This window comes from Lissotriton helveticus, chromosome 3_1 (assembly GCF_964261635.1).
Source record: "Lissotriton helveticus chromosome 3_1, aLisHel1.1, whole genome shotgun sequence".
Classification (NCBI taxonomy): domain Eukaryota; kingdom Metazoa; phylum Chordata; class Amphibia; order Caudata; family Salamandridae; genus Lissotriton; species Lissotriton helveticus.
Window position 1 is genome coordinate 432,024,658 of NC_136061.1, and position 22,612 is coordinate 432,047,269.

At 42.8% G+C, this 22,612-nt stretch overlaps 1 protein-coding gene across 1 annotated transcript in view; it reads left to right on the forward strand.

Annotated features, from left to right (window-relative positions):
• PARD3B (par-3 family cell polarity regulator beta) overlaps window positions 1–22,612 on the forward strand; it is a 2,182,026-nt gene that overhangs the window by 1,129,362 nt on the left and 1,030,052 nt on the right. Inside the window, exon 13 of the mRNA XM_078680290.1 lies at window positions 5,282–5,399. Within this exon, the coding sequence (XP_078536416.1) occupies window positions 5,282–5,399 (118 nt within the window). The remainder of the gene's footprint in view (window positions 1–5,281; window positions 5,400–22,612) is intronic.

The following is a 22,612-nucleotide window of genomic DNA, read 5'->3' on the forward strand; positions in this document are numbered from 1 at the left end:
CTTCCTGAGTGATCGTACTGATTCTTGCACCAGAATCAACAAGTAATATAAGTATTTTTGACTCCTACACCAATATCAATATAAGGGCGAAACATTCAGAAGGATCCTCACTCACAATGTCATCCTCTGCTACTACCATGATCATGTCTTTGAGATCATCACTAATCTTGTCCATGCCACTAAAGTCAGACTCAGACATGTTTGCCACACCGTCGCTATTGCGTATACTACCACCACTACACTTACTACTTTGACAGACGTTGGCAAAATGGCCAATGTTTTTACAAAACTACATGCAACACACTTAGCAGGATACACATTGTTTTCCTAGCAAGTGTACTGCCTCCACATCTAAAACACATATCAGACTGTTTGTGGAATGGTCTACTATCACCATGTTCTGCTTTCACAGTATTGTCATCTTTTGACTTACCCGCCCCAATCGCTTCTGAAGATATGTCCTCAAGTTCTTTTACTGATGCTTTAGATGTTTTAATACGTTTTGCAGTCCTGATGGTTTCCTCAAGTGATGGATTCCCAATAGAAAGTAATTTTTGTTGAATAGACGTATTCATGCACTTGCAAGTGAATTGATTTCTCACCAGCTGTTCCAAAAATACTCCAAATTGACAATCTGCAATCAATCTCCTCAACACCGAAATATGTGTCAGCATCTTCGCCATGTCTTTGCTTTTTTTATTTAAAGAATTTGTGATTGTATGTTCAGACTAGCCCGAACATCAAATCTGAGTTCAAGCTTCTTTGCAATCTTGGAAAATTCATCAACTTCATCAACCTCATTTAATTCAAGGGGCGGTACATGTTTAAACATGGCCCTTCCTACATACCCCATTGAATAAAGAAGAAGGAATGTTTCTCTCTCCAAAAGAAAACTTGATACTTCAATCACTCCTAAATAAATTTCAAAGGCGTCAAACCCGTTCTTCCATGGAATAGGTGGATTGCCTGGTGTTTCCAGAAAAGGCGGCGTAGGCGTAACTGAGTGCATCATAGAACACTGCTAAACCACTCTAAAACAAGTGCCTAAGTTATAATGTAGATCCACTACAATGCCAACTTATATGTCTCCTTGGGCATGTGCAATTTTTCGAGCATAAGGTCTGCGTATTAAGAGGACAGGAAAATAACCAATGTACATGTAACTGAGGAATACAGTACTGTTGTGTGCATCACACTAATCATAAACAGACCTACATACTGTCCACAGTTGCAGCTGTACACATATCATGAAGTGTTAAGAGGAAAGTGTGCACGTCGCTTATGAATACAGTAGTGCACAGTTGCGAGTGTTCAAAAAAGATCTACGTAATATACTGATATAGTTATATATATATCACATGACATGCTAGAAAGAAAGTGTGCGCATCACTGATTAATGCCACTGTTTTCAGTTCAGCATAATGCACGTACCTTATTCAAGACATTTTTCTTCTCAAGTGCTGTGTCTACCATACATGATTGTAACAGCACACTTGCATGCAACGCATCAGGCTGCTTTGACCAATACACCAAAGATGGTGGCACGTATGAGTAAACGGTGCAATGATTTTTCCTAGCACTGCGTCACTGTGCATTCACTTGTGTTTCAAATCTACTTCCAAGTTGGTGGCGGTGCACATGCGCATTCATACGCCAGTTGCCTTGCGCACTAACCCCCTAAATGGCTAAACATCACTGGCAACATTTCCTCATCTCACCAGAAATCTTCAGCATAACAGAACATGAGAAAACTTCTTCTTTACAGGTATGTACTCGTGAAAGACACTTTGGCAAATGCAAATTACCTCCATAGTCAACAGACACAGGTTCATCTGTAAAGCAGCCTTCATAGTCAAACTCGCTGCCAAACAACTTATAATTAGTACCTCGGGAGATGGTGATTTAAAATAAACTTTATTGCAAGAAATTGAGACTGCACAATAGCGCAGCATGCCCTGTCATAGCCTCCACCCAACTGTCCTTTTCCAATACAATTGACCTCCCAGATTCCATTACGGAATGTGGCATTTTAACTAAACAGAATGCTACGCATTCAATTTTTTGAAGATGCACAACTGATAAAAACATATAAATATAAAACTGGTTGTGACCTTAGTAATACCACAGGATTTACCCAGAATAGTCTTTCTTGAGATGTTGTTAGTAGGTCTGTGGCAAGTATGTTCTTTGATAAAGATAGGTTTTTCATTTGTGTGTTAGACTTTATGGCTTCTAGTGACTTGGTTGGACTAAAGAACGAGTTCTGTAAATTGACTGCCCCTAAAATGAAGGCATAGTCACTGTTTTTTTTAATTTCATGCCCAAGTTGACTGTTGAGTCATGACATTGTGTTTGGTGTTCTGATGGTATGGGTGGTGTAGTGGTTTATATGTGTGAGGAAGAGGGGGGCCTCATGATGGAAGAATGGAGTCTGATGCACCAAACTATGAGTTGGATAATTTTACTCAAAGGCAGGAGGCACAGATGTCATTGGTTTGGGGTCAGAAGTGATATCCGGGGGTCTGTAGAGATATTGCTCAATTAAAGGCAGGTTGTGACTGCTGGTTATAAACTGTAGCAGTAGTCCAGTTTTTATATTGCTGAAGAGATAACAAAGGTTATACGATGATACAATGCAAAGTATGACTTACTGTGGGGTTTCCTTGGTTCATAAAGAGGATCTGGTGCCATAATTTACTCCAAAAACAGTTGGAAAACCTAGATATTTGGTGCAAGGAAAGATGTGGGACAATGCATGGTTGTAGGGCCAAGTATTATGATTTCAGAATCATTAGTGTTGAATTTGATCTAGCTTTTGTGTATCCACTCCTTTCAAATAAATCCAGTAGCTTCTGTGCTGTGACATAATGGTCTTCATCAAAGAGAAATATGTCTGTATCACTTGAATAAATGTTAAATATGAATGCATGTTTGGCCTTCATGGTTGCCTACAGGTTGAAAAGAATCGGGGAAAAGGATGAGTCCTCAGGGACCACAAAGAAAAAGGCAGAGGGCTGGGAATGGACAACGCTATGATTCAATTGACCGATGTTTAATTGTGGGTCTGACTTGCCAGACAGCTTTTAGAAGGCTGAAAACGAAAGCTTCTTTTGGACCATTCCAAAAACTTACAGTGGGCTTTGAGCCCCCTCAATACTTACCATTGGTTGACTTTTTCACTTTCATGTGCTTGATTCTACCCTTCCTCAGTTTGTATTTGTTCCTCCCCTGGAGCCTAGCTTGTTTTACCACACTCTTGTTTGGCTCACACGTATTCTTCCACTCCTCACATTTAGGACACTTATTTTATTTTAATTTTAGAACTCCATGAACCCTGCATGTGTTTTCAAAACTCTCTGCCTCACATGCTGTGTGTCCCCGCTCTCCTTGTTGGTCTCTACAACCTCCTACTTACACCCTTTCTTCGTGTGCTGTACCTGGTGTTAGATACCTTCCCCTACCCCATACGCACTATGTAGCTCCCTTCTCCCTTGCTTTTGCTTTAATTGAAACCCCCATTGTTTTATCCCACCTGTTCCTCTTCACCCATTCCTTTTTTGCTCCCCCACTCCTTGCGGCCCTTAAAATACTTACATTAACTTGTTTTAGGAGAGCCCTGGCAACTTACATTTGGTGACAGGCTTCTCCTCTTTCCAACATGCACTTTTACACAAGTTACATTTTTTTTGCTGTAAGGGGCATCCTTCATCTTTAATAGCTAAATAAAAAAACAAAATTCAATGACGCCTGCACCATTGAGTAGGCATGCACAACATAGGTGGTGGTGCATGTATGCTCATACGTTATCACATATACACACGCATACTGAAAGAGGCAGCTGCAGGATGTTGTGACATATACACCCTCATGAGTGCATTGTCTGTTATTATTATTTTTTTAACAAATGCTGCACGGCTTCAAGAAAAAGCATTGGCAAAGCTAATAGGTGCTAATAGCGAGACTTGTTGGTTTTGCAAGTGCTTGTTTGGAGAGCTATGCTCCTGAACTCCAAAAGCTAAAAGCGAATCAAGAAGTGGTAAAACAAATCCTCAAAATGAGGCAAATCGGAGTACATCTGTGAACAATTCTTGAGGTACATGTAATGTCCTGGGAAAACTTCCTTTTAGAAAACTATCAATAAGAATAAAGTATCCTTTTTTTGAAAAAAGCAGCTCGTAGGGTTATTATAATGTTCTACATACGCTTGAAGTACCTCCGTTTTGAACACACCATACAAGAGGTGTGACCACAAGTGAAAGGATACCAGGCAGGGAAAACGTTGCTGCTTGTAAATGTAAATGTGTTTGTATTTATATAGCGCACTTCTACCCAGAGGTTTCGTAGCGCTGTATTCATACCGCTGTGGAACCCTTCCTGGCTTTCCTGTAAGATGTCCACTCCTGGGCACCCCCAAGGTGAAGCCAGGCATCCAAGCGCTGCTGGGGCCGTTGTGGAGATTAAGCAAGCTATTGCCCAGAGTCACATAGTGGGACCCATGATTAGACTCGGCACCGAGGTGAGAATGATCAGGTCCGGGGAGATTGAGTCCAAGAGCCGCCGAGGCGGGAATTGAACCCTGGTCCCGGGCCAGACCTCTGCATCAGGGTCTGCTGCTCTAACCATTGAGCCACGCTTCTCCACTTGTGCTAAAGCTTACAGCTGTCTTACATATGAGCACAAATGCTTGAAAAAAGCATATTCTGTAGAGGACATAAACTCAGAAATGCTACATGGCAACTATTTGATAAAGAGAAGTAGCCATTTATGATTTTAAAACCAGGCAATATTTTGTTTGCTACCAAGAATAGATTAACACCGCCATTAGACGACACTTAAGCTTGGTATAAAAGATGCGATCCTCAGCAGCAGTTTAGGAATAACTTAAAAAAAACATTCATACCTTTGTAGATGATTTGTTTCAGTCTGTCAAATACTTATTGAGCATTGTTATAATATCTTTGAAGTCTGCCTCTGAGTAGCTACGTTTTATTCTACTTTAGGATCGGGAAGCCGAATCCTAATCCTGGCTTCTCCCCACAACCACGTTGTGTGCTCCTGAGTACATAGCATCATCTCCTGATGTCCCCAGTTTTCTTATTGAATCCAAATATTAGAACGCTAATTAATAGCCAAATGTACACTTGTGCATTTTACATTTTACATTTATAACTATTGCTTAGAAATATATTGCTTAACGCTAGTTTGTGGTTGTTTTTACTGGCGAAATATACTGTGCTATGTATTTTCCTGCTGTTAAGATTGTGGGTCTTTTCCTCCACAGGACCACCTGGAGTTTGGAGTTTCATCTAAACCTGCATTTGATGGAAGTTACACATTTTCACCCGGCCCCAAACAATATACCACAGTCTATGAAAATATACCTCATGAAAGACCAAATGGTGAGTTACATGAACAAACTGCTCACTCCTCCTTAAATCCATAAGAAACAGCACTGATGCATTGACTCTTGTATCCTACTTTTTTAACTTTTAAATCCACTCTCACTTTGAAAAGATTTAATTAGAATGAAAGCAAACACTGTTAACTCTAGTGAAAAAATATACCCAGGCAGCATCTGAAGTGCTGACACAGAAGATGTGAATTATACTCTTGGCAGTAGCTCCTACCCACAGTTTTTTTGTTGCTATTTGTGTTGGAGCGAACTGCGGTAAAAGCTTCAACAAATCGAAGTTTGGTACAACAAAATGGATAGAAAAGGGAAAGAATCACGCTGAACAAAGTATTCTCAAAATCACTTTTTCTGCCAACAACCCAAACAGTCACCCAAAAACAAGTAGTTAAATTTACACTTAGTCCTACATCACTTTTGTGTACTCTGGACCCAGGCAAAAACACACGCGCGGTAATACTAAAGGAAAAACGAACAAATTCCAGGCAGGATCAGCAGCTTAACTTTTAGCTCAACCAGATGGCACATTTTTAACGAGCAATCAAATTTGGTGTTTAAACACTAAGTGTTGGTGCTTGTTTTTTCTGAACATTGACCTATAAGGAACTGAGATTTTAGGAGGACCGCAAGCCAATCAACAAAATCAACGGATATAAACCTTTTTGTATATTGCACATTGTCTATCCAAAGAGTAGTTTAGATTTTGAACATCAGTAATGTGCAAAAAGCAGCTATGTCTCCCGATATACTGGCATGAATTCTTGGTACAAGTTCATCTTTTCTCAAGGTGGTGCATAATTCCTTTTAAAATATTTCAGTATTTACACTCAGTGGGCTAAATTAGGGAGTTACTTTCTTCACCGTTGGAATAAGTTCTTGGCAGGACGATGCAGGGAAAGCCACATAGAATGTTTTCCTATGGCTTTCTGGCCGGACACAGAGCTAAATTCGAATTCATCCTCCCCAGTGGCATCTTAGTGATACAGGTTTGGCCCTAGGCCTTGTTAGACAAGCACACACATTAGCACTGGAAGAAATCTTTTAGACATGTTTCTGTGCCATGACTAGACATGTAGTGAATTATAGCAGTTGTTGTTTTTTTATTCTGTAGTTATTTAAGAATGTTGTGCTTACTGAAATTGGATTGTAAGAATGCTGAAGCAATGAAGTTGTACTGATGTTTTATCCTTTATTCCGCGGATTCCAAAACTTAATAAAAATGTTATGAAAAAAGAATACTGAAACAATGTACTTAACTCACTGTGATGTTTAATTCTTATATAGCACAAATAGTCAGATATTGGCAATGCATGATGAATCTCCGTTTGCATTTTTGACAACACACTTCACTCATACTTAAAAGTGGCAGTGGCAATATATTTTCCTACCAAAACACATCTGGATTAAAATGTCTTAGTAGAGCCATGTAATGTTCACACAACCATATATGTGTAATGAGCTTTGTCCTTGCAGCACTGATTTAGTCCCATGTGCTCAGTGTCTGCTGGTTTGCCTTTTAGTGGCCCGCATTGGTAGAGATGTCTTCTGTGTTTGCCATTAATATGCAGTGGATGTTAATTCTTATTTTTAGGTTGGGTTTGTTATCCGTGACAGGCCTTTTGCAATAAGGTTGTGCCCCATATCTTGCAGCAAACATTGACTGCCACCTTAATTATTTAAAGAGTGCATACTGTTGCATGTCTTCCAGTCGGTGTTTAGGTTTGACAGTATTTGAAATTGACTGACTGGAAGGATCTACGGGTGATTGTTCTTGTTCATGTTTGGCCCTCCTGATTTTTGCTTTATGGCACTATCGACTTTACTGTGGTGTTGATATTTGATGGTGACCTGTGTAGTGTGTGCTCTGAACTTAATGACCAGTGTTCACTCTCAAGTGGTGGTGGGGCAAATATTCTAGGATGTGTGTCATGTGACTTTTTTTGTAAAGGTGCAAATGTTAGACCCCATGCAGATATAGAGATTACGAGTTGGTGCAGAAGTTAGACGTGGGGCTGTAGGTAGGAATCCTTCTAGCTCCTCTGCAAAAGTGCTATGCTCTCGAGATGTTGAAAATATTTTGGTTGCAGGAATCCTGTTTTGCTCAAATGAATAAGAGCATGTCCTGATGTCAAAAGTATCATGGGGTGGTGCCCTTCACAATTTTGTGAATAAATGACTGCTCTTTCAGGGATAACCATGAGGTTGAGTATGAGTGACCTGAGAGGTGTCAACTTAATTCCGAGGTTTCATCAAAAGATCCTATCTGACCTTAAGGGATGTTTATGTGATGGGTTGGTACTGGATGATTCACACATGCATGGCCCCAGGATCCTAAAGCACAGTTTATATGGATGTTTCTAGAGAACACAGGCGTACTACCATACTGACATCACCTTGGAACGAGTAGTGCCAGATGAGTATTCCAAACTGTGTTCTGTATTTAGTTCCATTTAGCCAAGATGAATGTTACCACTAGTGCCCTTGCTTCTGACCCTACTAATATGCCAATATTACACAAGAATACCTTTGAGTATCACCAGTCAAGTCGTACTCCTTCCCGCCTACACTGATAGAATAACTTGAAATACACACAGTTAACCTTCATGCTAAATCTGCATTTTGGTAGCGCAACTCTTGTTACTTGAAAGCAGATAATACTGGAAAGGTCTGCTGAAATGTTGGCCATCGTGGCATCTCCTATGTCATACCTGAAACCCGGAATGGTTCACTGTAAGCATTCTTCAGCATTGGAAATGAAACTCAAATTCTGATGTACCACTGGATTATCATGTTCAATGCAAGTAAAATACATGAGTACTTATGTATCACTTAATCAACGAGTTGTCAAATTGTAATTGTTCACTGAGCTAGCTTCGTGGATCCCTAGGTCTTCCTAATGCGTTACTAGAAAAGGTGACTTTTGAACATGGTAGTTTTGTGGGTCACTGGACAAAGACACTTTTGGATGAATGCACCAGTCTTACCTAAACCTTTATTTTTTATGTTTTACCAATCATGTCTTGGCCCAGCTTGTAACATTTTGCACTAATTTGTGAAGTGATGTACGCATAATGTCCATGGTGTTTCCAAAATGGAAAGTAGTTGCACCCTTCTCATATAACCTTTTTCCTTCCTGCCTCACAGCAACATTTTTGGTCTCTCTTAATTACAACAATTCTTATTCTTGCAACTGAAAGACAGCAGAACGTGATAGAGAAAAACCACTAATTTACGGTTACCTACATCCAGAGGCAAATGCCGACTGATCTGGACCAGGGAGAGGACTCATAGGTATTTTAGATTATTGCAGCCGGAACACATTTGCATATCTTGGACTTGGTCGCACGAATATCGATTTATTTTAGCTCGCTATTAGACCCTTGACATCACACGTACCTATAGTAGCAGTCCTTTGAACCACCCGCCTTGAAAAAGCCCCAGCTCACGGGTCACTGGGGGCGAAACAAGTGTTGACTGTGCTGCACAACAAGATTGCTTTATTATGAGCGCAAAACACTCCAAATAAAACTTAATATTATTGACCAGTTTTCGCATTGATGACGCTTATTGCTAATTGATATGATTGAATATTGACAAAAAATAGTACTTGTCCAGGTACCTCCTCCTCTATTGCTGAATGAATGGGTTAGGGGGTTTCCCATTTCCATGGACAAGTGACACTGGATTTCACCTCATTCAATAAGAGGGGCGTCAAATAACTGGTCCTATTACCCCTACTACTCTTTCATCAGCAGACCGTATTGTGGTTTGCAAATTATCCATTATTTAGCAGTTATTCTTCCTATGTTATTTTATTAATTTGCCTAGGGTTGGATTGTGAAGGAAGCCACTTCATTGCTGCAAATGCTTTTACATTTTAATAGATCATTTTACTTTGGCTAATCGGTTTATAATTGTATTTACAACAGCACTGTGGCTACATTATCCTTGTACATCTGGCCATTACATATGAGTTGCTGCCATGAGATTGAATTGCAGCCTGTTCGATATGCAGCTTATTTTTAATCATCAAGTATTGCTCTGCGGATTTTACTATGCAGTCCTCGACTACAAAACAGTATTCAGATTCTTACACTGTGGTCTTTGCATGGCAGGTGTAGAACAGTTTGACAAAGTTACCTGCACTGTCAAGAGTTCCAGGTTCTAATCTTGGTTTCATTACATGGACTTTTGTTTGATACCTAACAAATCACTTGATCTGCCCATGTCGAGCTTCAATGTTTTGCCAAAATAAGGAATGTTTAGAAACAGTGCAAATGTATGTGTTATCTACAAATATATAAAAGCAGGGTGCAATAAAAAAACAGCTGTCTTAATACATAACAGGCATATGATACTGCAGTATTGAAAGATCCTGTCAATTATTGTTAGTTATTTATACATCCCTACATCACAGATGTCTCGCTCGCATACTTACACAGACGAACAAGTAGCATTCAGGCATCTCAATTAGAAAGAAGGCTACAGACACCATGGATATCAATAAATTACAACAAAGCACAATGAGTAGGTGTAGGTAGATGAAGTGTTATTCCGTGAGGAAGCATACATAATGGTGGGGATGAAAATGGATAGAAGTTAAACATATAAAGTCTGAGAACTGCAAGATTCCTGACATGGACATAGAGAGGCATGATTAGAGTACCAGATGCAGGGCTATAATCTGACCCAGACCTCACATAATCCCTTCCCAGCCACAGGAGCAAGCTCACAAAATGTGTGAAGCGAGGTATAAACTTCTTAGTGACCGCATGGGAAAAAGTAATGCCTTGGGGAAATCTTTTTGGACATTTAATAAGTGCTAAAACCCCAAAATGTGACCTTATTCAGGCCTTTTTTTTATTTACCCCACACTCTTGAGTGGACAAGTAGCAAACTATCCTCCAACATCTTCACAAAGTGCATGTGTACACCTTAATTCTTAATTATGCTCATGAGATAAACAACTGCACATTTTGACTGTGCTGTGGCATGTCCTGAAATCGCTTATGGAACATCTTGATTTTCTGGCACGTGAGACCATTAAAAAAAAAATTAGACTGCTTTGCTTAGCCTTCCTGACATGCATGCCTCGGAGGGAAGTAGGTAATGAACTATCAGGGCCTAATTTATCCAGGGAAGTTTATTGTTCTAGATGAATAATTCACGCCCACCTTTCCCTCCCTTTGAGATGCTTCTAAGTACCACAATTACATGCATTTTAGTAAATAGGCTGAATCATATTCACAACGCAGCGCGTAAATGAAACATGTAAATACTGATTAGTACGTTCAGATCTTTGTGCTATTAATGTGATGAAGCTTACAGCATCACAGAATACATTAATCGTGCATTTCCCCCACCCTTCCATCACTAAACATGGAAACCGAGAGTTTGTTAGCAGCTAAGGACCTCTCACTCTTTTATATGCCCCCCTCTCTCCGGTCCCGGCTTTATTCTTGTCTTCTTATTTCTGTTAAACCAACTTTACCTGACAGAAAGCCACGTGTGGACAAACAGCTGCCATTGTTCGCATACTTCTCGACCTTCTTCAATACCAGTGATACCCAGCTACTCAACTCTCTCCTGTCTTGCCCTCTCCAACATGGTACTCCACAGGTCCTCCACCTGGCTCTTTCACTGCCCCTTTTTTTATCTCCTGGCACGTCCCTCCCTCTCCACAATGTGTCAAACGTATTCCCTCCTCGCCTCATAACTGCCTGTACTCATCTCAACCTCAGACAAGGGTACTGACTTTTCCACCCACTTCTCAATAGTAACACCATTTTGGATGGCAGCTGCTTATCCTGAGCACTTCATAAAATGGTGTTATTAGTAATCAGCTTTGTAAATATTGCATCGTGTCTACACCTCAGCCAAAAACTATATCTGTACACACCAGAACCAAGTTAGTGCTACATTGACTGGAGCTTGCTAACCTACCGCAAACAACATGTGACCACATTGAGATTCTAATTGTTTATCCTTCTAGCCCCATCGCATTGGAACTTCCTTCCTACTACATCGCAGCCAATCAGGCCACCTCCCTTTTAAATACACCTATATATGCCTTTTACTATGGGGAGCCACAAGCGTAGATCATCACTCACCACTTCAGAAACACCAACGACCTAGAGAGAGCGCCTAATATGTACCATTTTGGAATATCTTTTGATTTGTTATTGACTCCATTCCATAACTTTTAATATTTAATATCACACACCTACTTGTCTCCTTTTGCCTCTGAAGCCCCTAATGACAAATGCCGTTGAGGTGGATGAGATAATCCTCTCACCAGACAAAATTCGATACCTCTGGTTTCAGTATTCGTTAAATGTGGTAATTACTTCTAATTATGAGTTTGGTTCTTCAAACCTGGGAATACAAATCAGATTTTGGCGTTTTCTGAACCAATATGATCGTGTCCTGTTATTTAGTTGACTTTTTCCCACCGGTATACTTTGGCAGTTTTAAGCTGCTGTAACGTGTTTGGGGACACTTGTAGGCGTGCAGAATGGTTCACTCTTGATAATTACTGGTTGCAGTAAACTCTGCACAGTATCTAATTCCAATCCCTGATACATAGGTGTTTGCACAAGGGTCTTAATTATCTATCTGACTCAATTGTATTCAGATCCAAAGTTTGTCTATCCATTTCCAACATAGGTCTCATTTGCCTTTTATTGTCACTTGGCCATCATCTCTGTTAAAAACACTTCCATTAGTAAACAATGCTGCCACTTTGATCTTTCTATCCCGTTTTTATTTGTATTCACTCGTTTGTTAAACTCGGTACACAGTTCGCTTCATTTTCTAGTGTTCATTGAAAAATCCTTAGCTCAAGTTAGTCCTGCGACTTGTGGCTCGACCTTGTTTTGACCCTTTATTTGACGTTTCACATTTGATAAGGCATATCCTTTATGCCGTGTTTACTCGCTTGAGACATTTCTCCATTCTCCATTTCATTTCTATATATTAGATCCCCAAGTGCCTCCACTAGGACTTGTGATGCCAGTAATAATTAATGTATTTTGGCAAGAGTTGGCTGTTCTGATTGTTAACAGGGGCTGTCACTTAAGGTTGACTGGCAGTCTCACGTTGAAACCTCTATAGTTCAGCCATTCCAACTTGTGATCTTTAAAAGGTGAGAATGCTGCATTTTACCAAGTTGCAGTTTCCTTTTTGGGCACATAACATGGGTGGAATCATGCCTGTGCATGCTATCAAACGCCTTGGTGTAGACCATGCCGATTAGTTATTAGGGGTAGGAGTACAGGCAACCACTGGAAACTGCAAAAGTGCTTTATTACAAGAAATCCAGTGAAATTAAATCTCCTGTATGGGAAGTTATGGCCGTCGAGAAGGATCAGTACTTTAAAACAGTACAAACATCTATTTAAGGTGTCATTATGTTCAAGATCCAAACCCTTAGAAGCATTAGCAATGCCAATAGATCTGACACTAATAGTTGTATTCTTCTTACTGTGAAATGTTCTACAACCCTGTCACTTCCAGTCTGGCCAGAACTGGATCCTCCACTCACTTATGCAGTCCATACATTGAAATGACAATCAAGCATACCTAGACCCATATGGAGACTGAGTACTAGCTGAGGCTGAGCAGATGTGGCCCAGTCAGTCCTTGTGGGCACTGCCACTAAGAAATTAGCAAAACGAGGTAACAGTAGATTGGGAAGCATTCAAGACCGCAGCCAGGTAATCCAGAACAGTTTTGATCTGTAGTTTGACCACGGCCAAGAGATACAGCAGGACTAAGTGGAGCGTCTCTCCGTCATCCACAATTCCCAAACATCACCCTAACATCCCAGCAGAGGTTTCCTGGGCACATGTCCTGGTTTGGTCTCAGTTCGTCTAAAAGCACCCCCACAATTTCAAAATGATTACTGCTTTAAAACCCCTGCTATTCTGGGCAACACTTTCAACAAACCTTAAGGCATTCTCCTGAAAAGGCGGGATTTCATCTCTAGAGTCTGCTTACCATTCTCCAGAATCCCGTCACAGGTCGATTGAACCTTTTTACCTGTCATAGACTGAATTTAGGTAATCTAATCACAGTTCAACAGTTAAAATGCAAGTGCCCAATTACTTTCCCCAAAGAACCACTGACTAAAGACTGAATTTAAACGGTTTATTACATAACCAAAAAGAACTGCAGATACAGGCACCTCAGCAAGAGGTTCAAAAGGTAGACCGGGACTAATACAAACATAATCCTACGGAAAAGTCTCAATCGGCTAATGAATAGCACAAGGATCAGTTCTAATACCATCAGGCTAAACAAGATTGCTATAACTTGAGTTCTGGTGCTCATCAGGATATAAGACATTAATTCAGATCAGTCTGTCCCTACACTATGCTAGGTGACATCCCTACTCAACAATTAGCCCAACCTAACCAAAAGGTGTCAGCAGTGGGGACTTCCTAAGAAGTTCACCACCTTCTCTCTTAGACTAGAGTTTCCATCTGCGCAGCTAAGCTCCTTGCCCATGCGACCGCTCTCTCTAGCTCCTCAACCATCTGCTCTGCCTCCTCCCTCGGGGCGCTGTCCCTAATACGAAACCCCGAAATGTTAAAGACACGCCTATAGGAACGCCCCTCTAGAAGGTGTTGGATTCTGAAAATTTCCACATGGCGACGGTCCAGTCTCGTCTGTTCAAACGTCCTTGGGTCTCAGGCTCTTCATCCTTTCAAGCTGTCTTCTTGAATTCCTGGTCTACTCCTCCATGTCTGAGTCTAGCATTCTAACCTTTACATACAATGGGCCCTTCTACTCTACTATCTGCTTGATGAGGCGCCTGCAAAGAAATATACGCACGTAGCTCACAGTCTATGATTATTGCAACATTTTATAAAAGGTTATTCTATAAATCATTTCTACAGTTAACTGTTTAAACAAGACATTTTCCACCTGGCCTGCACCAATTCACTGAACTAGGCCTCTGCTTCAATTATAGGCCCAACGCTTTAATTTAGCATTCCTTCTTCTGTTCACTAGGCCTCCAATCTTAAACTGTAAATGCATCTTTTACTTAAGCAAATCATCATATATATGTAGACTATTACATTTCAGATAAAGCAGATCTAAAATTTCAATTGCATTGTTAAATACACGTTGCATAAGAAAAAGGTTTCATTTTAAAAGCATCTGTTTTCAGCAAGCATGGATTGCACTTTGTAACGTTGGCTCCACACAATTTCTGATACCATTTTACCATAGTACTCTCTCATACATTGCATCTAAACATGATTAATCAGGCCTCTACATATGCGGGTGCTGACTACTTGTACATATGCTGCACCCCTACAAATTTCATTTTAAATGGCGCTCTCACAGTTCCCCCCTTTGATGACCCGTGTCATCACCACCCTCACATCATCCTCAGGGTAAGAACTGATCTAAACAGTGCTTGTGGCCATTTTTCCCCTCTTGAGCATCTCCAATGCTCTCAAACTGCGGTACTGATTGTCTTGCAGCCTTTCCATTTGTATCTCTTGTACTCTCATAGATCTTGCTAACCTGTTCGACTTGTACCACTTGTACAACCTCACTAAACCCCACAAAGCAATCACACATGCCACTGCTATGAGGAGAGGTCTCAGTACAAATCCAAGGAAACCCTTTCCTAGGTTGGCAAACCAGTTTCCAACCTTCCCAAATCCCTTACCAACGGTCTCCCATGCGTTCTCTTGGGTCAAGTCCTCAATTTCATAGTGGATTGCAGTAATGTTGCTTATATATGTCTCCAGATCCTTAGAGTTGTCTGGTATATAAGTGCAACATTCCTGAATCTTCAAACGTTTACAGACTCCGCCCTCTTTTGCTAGGATAACGTCTAGGGCAAGACGGTTCTGTAAAACCATTGTCCTTATCGACAACATCTCACCCTCGACCAACACTATATGGCTGTATTCATTGACACTTCATCCCCTACAGTTGCTAACCGCCTTATCTTGATGTCATTCAAAATGACTCCCAACATAGGTATCGCTGCTCCAAACACATCTCCAATAATTGCTCCAGCACTCTCTCCCCGCTTTACCCTCCTCTGGGACCCTCCCTCCAAGAGAGCAAAATCCTCAGTATGGTAAATCTTGGGAAAGATAATCGCTAGGTAACACGTTCCATACCACTTCTCCGGCAATCTCACGTACGCATTCTTTCCACAGACAAAATACACAGTAGGGATCACCTGCACCACACTCTTCAAGAAGTCTTTGGTGTAATACTCTAATGTGAAGGTGTGTTCACATGTGGTATGACCTACATACACATTCTCATAATAAGTCTGTGGTCGGTGCAGGCACAGCTTCCCCTTCTGTACCTCATCTAGAGCTATTGGACCATAACTCCCCCTTGACTTGTGTTTCTTCTCCTCTTCGGTCCAGTCTACCTTTCCTTGTCCTGAATCCCGCAACTGTTTTTGCTTCGTGTACCTGTCTTCTACCTGCTCAATTAACTTCTTTTCCACCTCGGACAATGAACAAGTCAAATTGTGTCGGTGTGCGTACGGGGTGTCTAGCTCTTGTGTAGGAATGAAAAAATATCCCAGTGCGTCTTCTGATTTATAATAGTCCCACTTATTCAAGTGCTTATAATTTGGGACTTCTGGTAACACAGCATCATAGTTTGAAAAATAATATTCAAAATGATTTCTACCATACAATATGCTAATCAACAAACTACATGAAATTCCATATGTTAATGGAAGGTGATGGTATCTAATACCCTCATCTACTGAAGCTGGCAATTGCATACACACGTAGCAATCTTTAGCATCCATTGCATCAATGTATTCATACAGCAGCTTTGCATATGCGTTCTGCCCAAAATTTCCTTTAGACAGATCTGTATGTAACCTACGACTTTCTGCAGCCAGTAAAGCCTTTTCTCTTCTTTCTCTTTCTTCCTTCTGACTAGGGGTGTCAGGTGCCTGTGTCCCCTCAGCCTTCTCTACTGGTTCATGTGGTGCAAAATAGGAAACTGAAACTACTATAACTATAAGGAGAATCACTCCTGCTAAAAGGGAGCCTACTATGCACTTGGCTCTACGATTCGGGTTTCCAGGCGCCATGGTCTCGGTCCAAACAGTTTGTTCTCGGAAAGCACCCAAAGTCTCTTTTCTTTGTTACTTGAGTTTCTTGAACCACACCTGGCAACTGAAGTTCTTGTTTCAGTTCTTCTTTTCAGACACCCCTAACCCTTCTCCGTCCTCTGTGGAAAGTCCCTAAATTTCTTCTTCTTCCACTCGGCTCTAGGTTAGTTTTAACAGCTATTCACAACAAATTTTTAATTTTTTTTCCAAAGTTCTTTTCAAAGCAAGCACAAAGTCAATCAAATTCAAAAGTTCAAAGTTCGGTTCACGGCTCTTAATAGTCTATGATTATACTTGATCCGATTGCCTGTAACACATAATCCAAAAGTTCCATACGAAGCACAATTACATCATAGGCTGGCATGTCCGGAACAAAGGTAGGGAAAACCAGTCTTTCCAGGAGTAAATCACGTATCTTGCTTAGGAGAGGGGGATTAGGAATGGTGAGTGTCAGGATACCTTCAATCTCAAGTCCAGGTATCAACAGCACCACTCGCAGCTTAACATTGGGTATGGTGCTGGTCACCTCCACCGATCTCACCCTCCCGGACCTCAGGACCCCTGGCATTGGTAATCCTAACATTTGTGAAAGGATAGGTCCACTCTGGAGTGGCATATCTTTGGCAAGGTACTCGCACTCTCCTTGACCTTCTAGGACCACTCTGCGCAGCTCCTTCATTTTCCCCCTCCAAATCGGACTCTTCAGACACAGGGGCTCTTTCGGAAGCCAATCTCACATTCATTCGCCTCCGTCTTTCGGGCCAATGAGCTTCTGCACCTCTTGCTCGCCGACCTCTTGTTTGCACTCCCTGTTCGTCTTCCCCATCCGATTCTTCTGTACTCTGATCACCTTCTCCGCCACTCCCGTCTTCTGGGGCGGATTCAGTATCACTGTCGTCGTGATCATACACAACTTGATCAGGGGAGTTCCCTACTTCTACTGCACCCCCACAACTTGACTTGTTTCCTCTTTCGGATCCTCTTCTTCGTTATTGTTCTCATCCACGAGAGGAGCTGTTCATTCTTCTGGTGCTGGAGCTTGTCGGGTATGAGAAGCATGGACCCAATTCGGCAATCCGCCACACTTCACGGCAGTAGTGGTAACAAGTATCACCTGGAAAGGCCCACGCCAGCGTACATCCAGGCAGCTCTTCCTCACGTGCTTCCTGACAAAGACCCAATCACCCGGGCATAGGTCGTGACAAAGGTCGCTAGCAGCCGGAACCTCAGCAGCCTGCACCTGAAGGGACACAGAACGGATGACGTCAGATAGTCCCCTGCAATAATCAAGAATCAGGTCATCTGTGATATTCAGCAAAGCAGTTGTAGGAATAGATGGTAGTCTCATAGCCCTCCCCATTAGGATCTCATGAGGAGAGAGCCCTGTCCTCCTATCTGGGGTACTACGCATACTCATTAGTACCAACGGCAGAGCATCGGGCCACATCAGGGACGTGGATGAGCACACCTTTGCCATTCGGGCCTTTAGGGTACCATTGATCTGCTCTACCATGCCAGAAGCCTCTGGACGGTAGCCTCTGGACGGTAGCTACAATGCAGTCTTTGATCAATGTGCAGAGCAGAGCATCTTCACAATTTCGCTATTAAAATGTTTTCCTCTGTCCGATTCCAGAGAGGTCGGAACCCCGAACCGTGGCACCAATTCCCTCAACAATAGTTTGGCTACAGTGAGTGTGTCGCACCTGCGAGTAGGGTAAGCCTCAACCCATCTAGAGAACACACACACACACGATCACCAAAACATACCTGAAGCTATTACACCTTGGCATTTCAATGAAGTCTATTTGCATCCTGTAAAAAGGTCCGCCGGACCTTCCAATGTGACTCAGTGTAACTGGAGTTCTTTTCCCAACATTTATTTGTTGGCACGTCACACACCTCTGACACACTGCTTCCGCAGCCTGTCTAAACTTAGGGTTATACCAGGTCTGCCTGAACACTCGCAACATCGCATCCCTTCCCAGATGCACAGGACCATGTATCTGTCGTGCCATCGCACTCACCAGCTCGTTCGGCAACACAGCTCTTCCATCTGCTGAAACCCACATATCCAAATCTCCCTTGACACAACCAGCCGATTCCCACACCTTTTTCTCATAATCTGACGTCTGAGCCTGCATGTCTCTCAACTCCTCCCAGGTGTCTGCCACCTCAAGCATCATGCTTAAGTCAGTTCTCTCCTTTGGCCTCTCAATTTGTTGTTCAGTAAAGGAGTATCCCTGCTCTGCACAGTAACGTGCAACTTCATCAGCATAGCGATTCCCCATGGTTACAAAATCGGTGCCTTTGGTGTGAGCTGTACATTTAACCACTGCTATCGCTGCAGGACCTTGCAAGGCCTCCAGCAATAACCTGACTAATCCGCCATTCCTGATTGGGGAGCCCGATGACGTCATGTAACCCCGCTGAGACCACAACTGGCCAAAGTCATGAATCACCCCAAATCCATATTGGCTGTCAGTGAAAATGGTAATCCGAATTCCGTTGGCTGCCAGACAGGCACGCGTCAACGCAATGATCTCAGCCACCTGCGCGGAGTGTACTCCTTCCAGGCAGGCTGCTTCAATTATTCCAGAAATTGTACAGACAGCAAATGCTGCTCTCAACTGACCAGTATTGTCTCTTATGCATGAGCCGTCAACGAAATAAATTTCATCAGGGTCTGTCAACGGCACATCAACAATATCCGGCCTTGGCTTGGTGCACAGTTCAGTTACATCAAGACAATCATGGTCTTCCCAATCATCATCAATATCATTTGGTAATGGCAAGAAGGTAGCAGGATTCAAGACAGAGCACCTCCTGTGGGTCACATTCTCCGCAGCAAGTATAACCTGCTCGTAGCGTGTGAGCCTATTGTTGGTCAAGTGCTGTGTCCTGGTCCTGGTCATCAACAATTCCACAGAATGAGGTACATGCACGGTCAGTGGATATCCCATCACTATGCTCTCACATCGTTCAATGCTGACACCTGTTGCAGCAACGGATTTGAGACATCCGGGCAACGCTGCGGCTACTGGGTCTAAGGTAGCCGAAAAATAGGCAACTGGTCTACGGACTCCTCCATGATCTTGCACTAGAACAGCTAAAGCACATCCTTCCCTCTCGCAGCAGAATAATGCAAATGATTTGTGGTAATCTGGCATCCCCAGAGCCGGAGCACGACACAAGTCCTCTCTCAGCTCAAGAAAAGCCATCATACAATCTGTGTCCCATGGTACCGGATCAACCACGTCCTTGTGCGTCAGTTTCTGCAAAGGTTTCGCTTTCAGAGAAAAGTTTGCAATCCATTGTCGGCAGTAGCCAACCATGCCCAGGAACATCCTAACCTCTCTCTGGGTTGAGGGCACAGTCATTCTCATAATCGTTTCAATTCTATCAGGCGACACCTTCCTCTTTCCCTGTTCTATTCTGTGACCCAGATACTGCACTTCTTGCAGGCAGTACTGTAACTTGTTAGGTGATACCTTGTGCCCATTCGCTCCCAAATGGTTCAACAAGGCAATTGTGTCAATCCTACAAGCATCTTCGGAGTCTGACGCAACAAGGAGGTCATCTATGTACTGTACAAGGACTGAGTTCTGTGGCAGTACCAGACTCTCAAGATTCCTTTTCAGCAACTGATTAAAGATCGATGGACTCTCTGTATACCCTTGAGGAATTCTACACCATGTTAATACGCGACTCTCTATTTTGAACGCAAAAAGAAATTGGCTTTCTTCATGCAGTGGGATGGAAAAGAAAGCTTGACACAAATCAATCACAGAAAACCACTCAGCTTGGAACGGTATCTGAAACAGTATTACTGATGGATTCGGTACCACTGGACAACATGGGACGACTATGTTGTTAATTTTTCATAGGTCCTGCACTATCCTGAACTTCCCACTTGGTTTCTGCAAGCCCATTATCGGAGAGTTACAGGGACTGCCCATAACCTCCTTCAGAATCCCTTGTCTAATCATGGACTCAATCACAGGTTTTATTCCTTCCAATATCTCTGGAGTCAGCTTGTACTGTGGTGTTCTAGGAAAGTCAGCATTCTGTTTCACTTGGATTCTAACAGGCTCTACTCCTTTGATCAGTCCTATCTCCTCCCCCGTAAAGTCCCACACCTCCGGTGAGACTGAATCTCTCAAGTCCCATGGGAGCTCATCCACAGTTATAGCAGGGTACAATTCAATGCACTCACGCGTGTTTGCAACCTTAAAATCCGCATCGTCATCATTAGTCTGCAACTCTACTCCCTTGGGGGTACAATAGATGGTGCAATTAAGTTTACACAAAAGATCTCTTCCTAGTAGACATACAGGACTGGAATCGCACACTACAAATTGGTGTCTATCTCTGAAACTTCCTATCTTTACCGGGACAGGCTCGGTCAGGGGATTCGTCATCCTTCTGTTCGCTACTCCTACCACTTGTAAAGTCTGTCCTGAAAGGGGCAAGTTTGGGACTACAGCAGACCGCACAGTAGATCTGGAAGCACCAGTGTCGACCAAGAAAGTAATAGGGTGCCCGTCTACGTCAGCCTCTACAAAGGGTCCCCTCTGATCTACCTCCAGCACTGCTCCAAGGGTGCAGTCTTCCTCCCCATTCAGGCACCGCCCTGACACTGGATCAAAGAAATAGTGCTCATCTCCCTCCACTATGAAGGGCATCTGCCTGTACACCTTGTTCCCTCCTGAAATCTTAGGTGGTTGAGGAACCGAAGCCCTAGGGGCCGATGTCCCCCCTTTTGTCATTTGGGGCTTAGTCACTGTCACCTTCCGTATCGGAGGGACTTCGATTTCCTCCTCCTCCTCCCCCTCCTGCTCCTGATTGTCCGGATTATGGGGGCACTCGCGTCTCCAATGCCTGACCTCATGACACTGATGGCACTTGGTCGTCTTTTTCAGAGTCGCTATGTCTATCCTAGGTCTCTGACCTTCTTCGTTGTCTTTTTTCTGTCCCCCTGTCTTCCTACCCATGGTGCCATTGCCTGACTGGCCCTGTCCTCCTGCTTGCATCTGGACTAACATCAGTTTATCCTTAAGCTTCTTTGTCTTTGAGTCTATCTCATCACTGCAGTACCTCGCATACCTCAGAATCTCATCTAAGGGTTTGTTTTGCCAACAGATCAAATGTTGCTGTATCATGAGGCAGATATCGGGCCTCAATCCCAGCACGAACTTGGATACGAACTGTCCCATATCCTTCGGATCCATCACATCTAATCCGCTGTACTGCTTAAAAATCAGCAATAGCCTCTCATAGTACTCATGCACCGTCTCTTTCGGTTCCTGCCTAGTCCGATCTATTTTTACCCAGTCTATGTCCTGCGGTGGTACCTTAGTCTTCAGCCACGTGATCGCCTGCTCGTACTTTGCCATTACCCTAGGTGACGGCCCATTTGTGGCTGTATCTCTCTCTGGCTCCGCTGTGGGCCATTCGACACTGACTTTGCACGCTATCCACAAATCACTTGGAACCACAATGTCAAACAGTGTGTTCAAATCAATCCACAACACCTTCGAGATTTTAACGAACCTCTCTACCTGCTTGTACCATTCCACTGGGCTCTCTCGCAACTTTGGGAAAGTGTTAGTAAAGGCAGCCAGATCTCCCCTGCTCCAGGGTACATGTACATATCCCCCATGGGCCACCTCCCGCAAGGGGTACGCTTCGGCATGTATCAACCCTCCTCCCGGGGGTGTCCCAATAACACTCCGCCTAACAGTCTTTTTCGTTGACCACCTTTCCTCCCATCTCTCCAAGTTGGACCATGTTCGGATTCCCATGATCAGCTCCCTGATATGGGTTTTTAACCCGATCACCCTCTTTTCTTCCAGGTCTTGATCTGAGTACTGTAACCTATGGCCCCCCTGCAAAGCTTTTGTCTTTGTCAAATCCACCTCATACTTGTTCGCTAATTCTGAGAGTTTCTCATGAGCAGTCCTAGCTTTCCGAGTGACATCCTTTGCCACGAACAATAGCTCATCCGGTTCGTAAAGTTCAATTCTTTCTAGCGGCAGTGTACCTTCCACTACTTCCTCCACTTCTGATTTTAGTCTCAGCACGTCTAACCT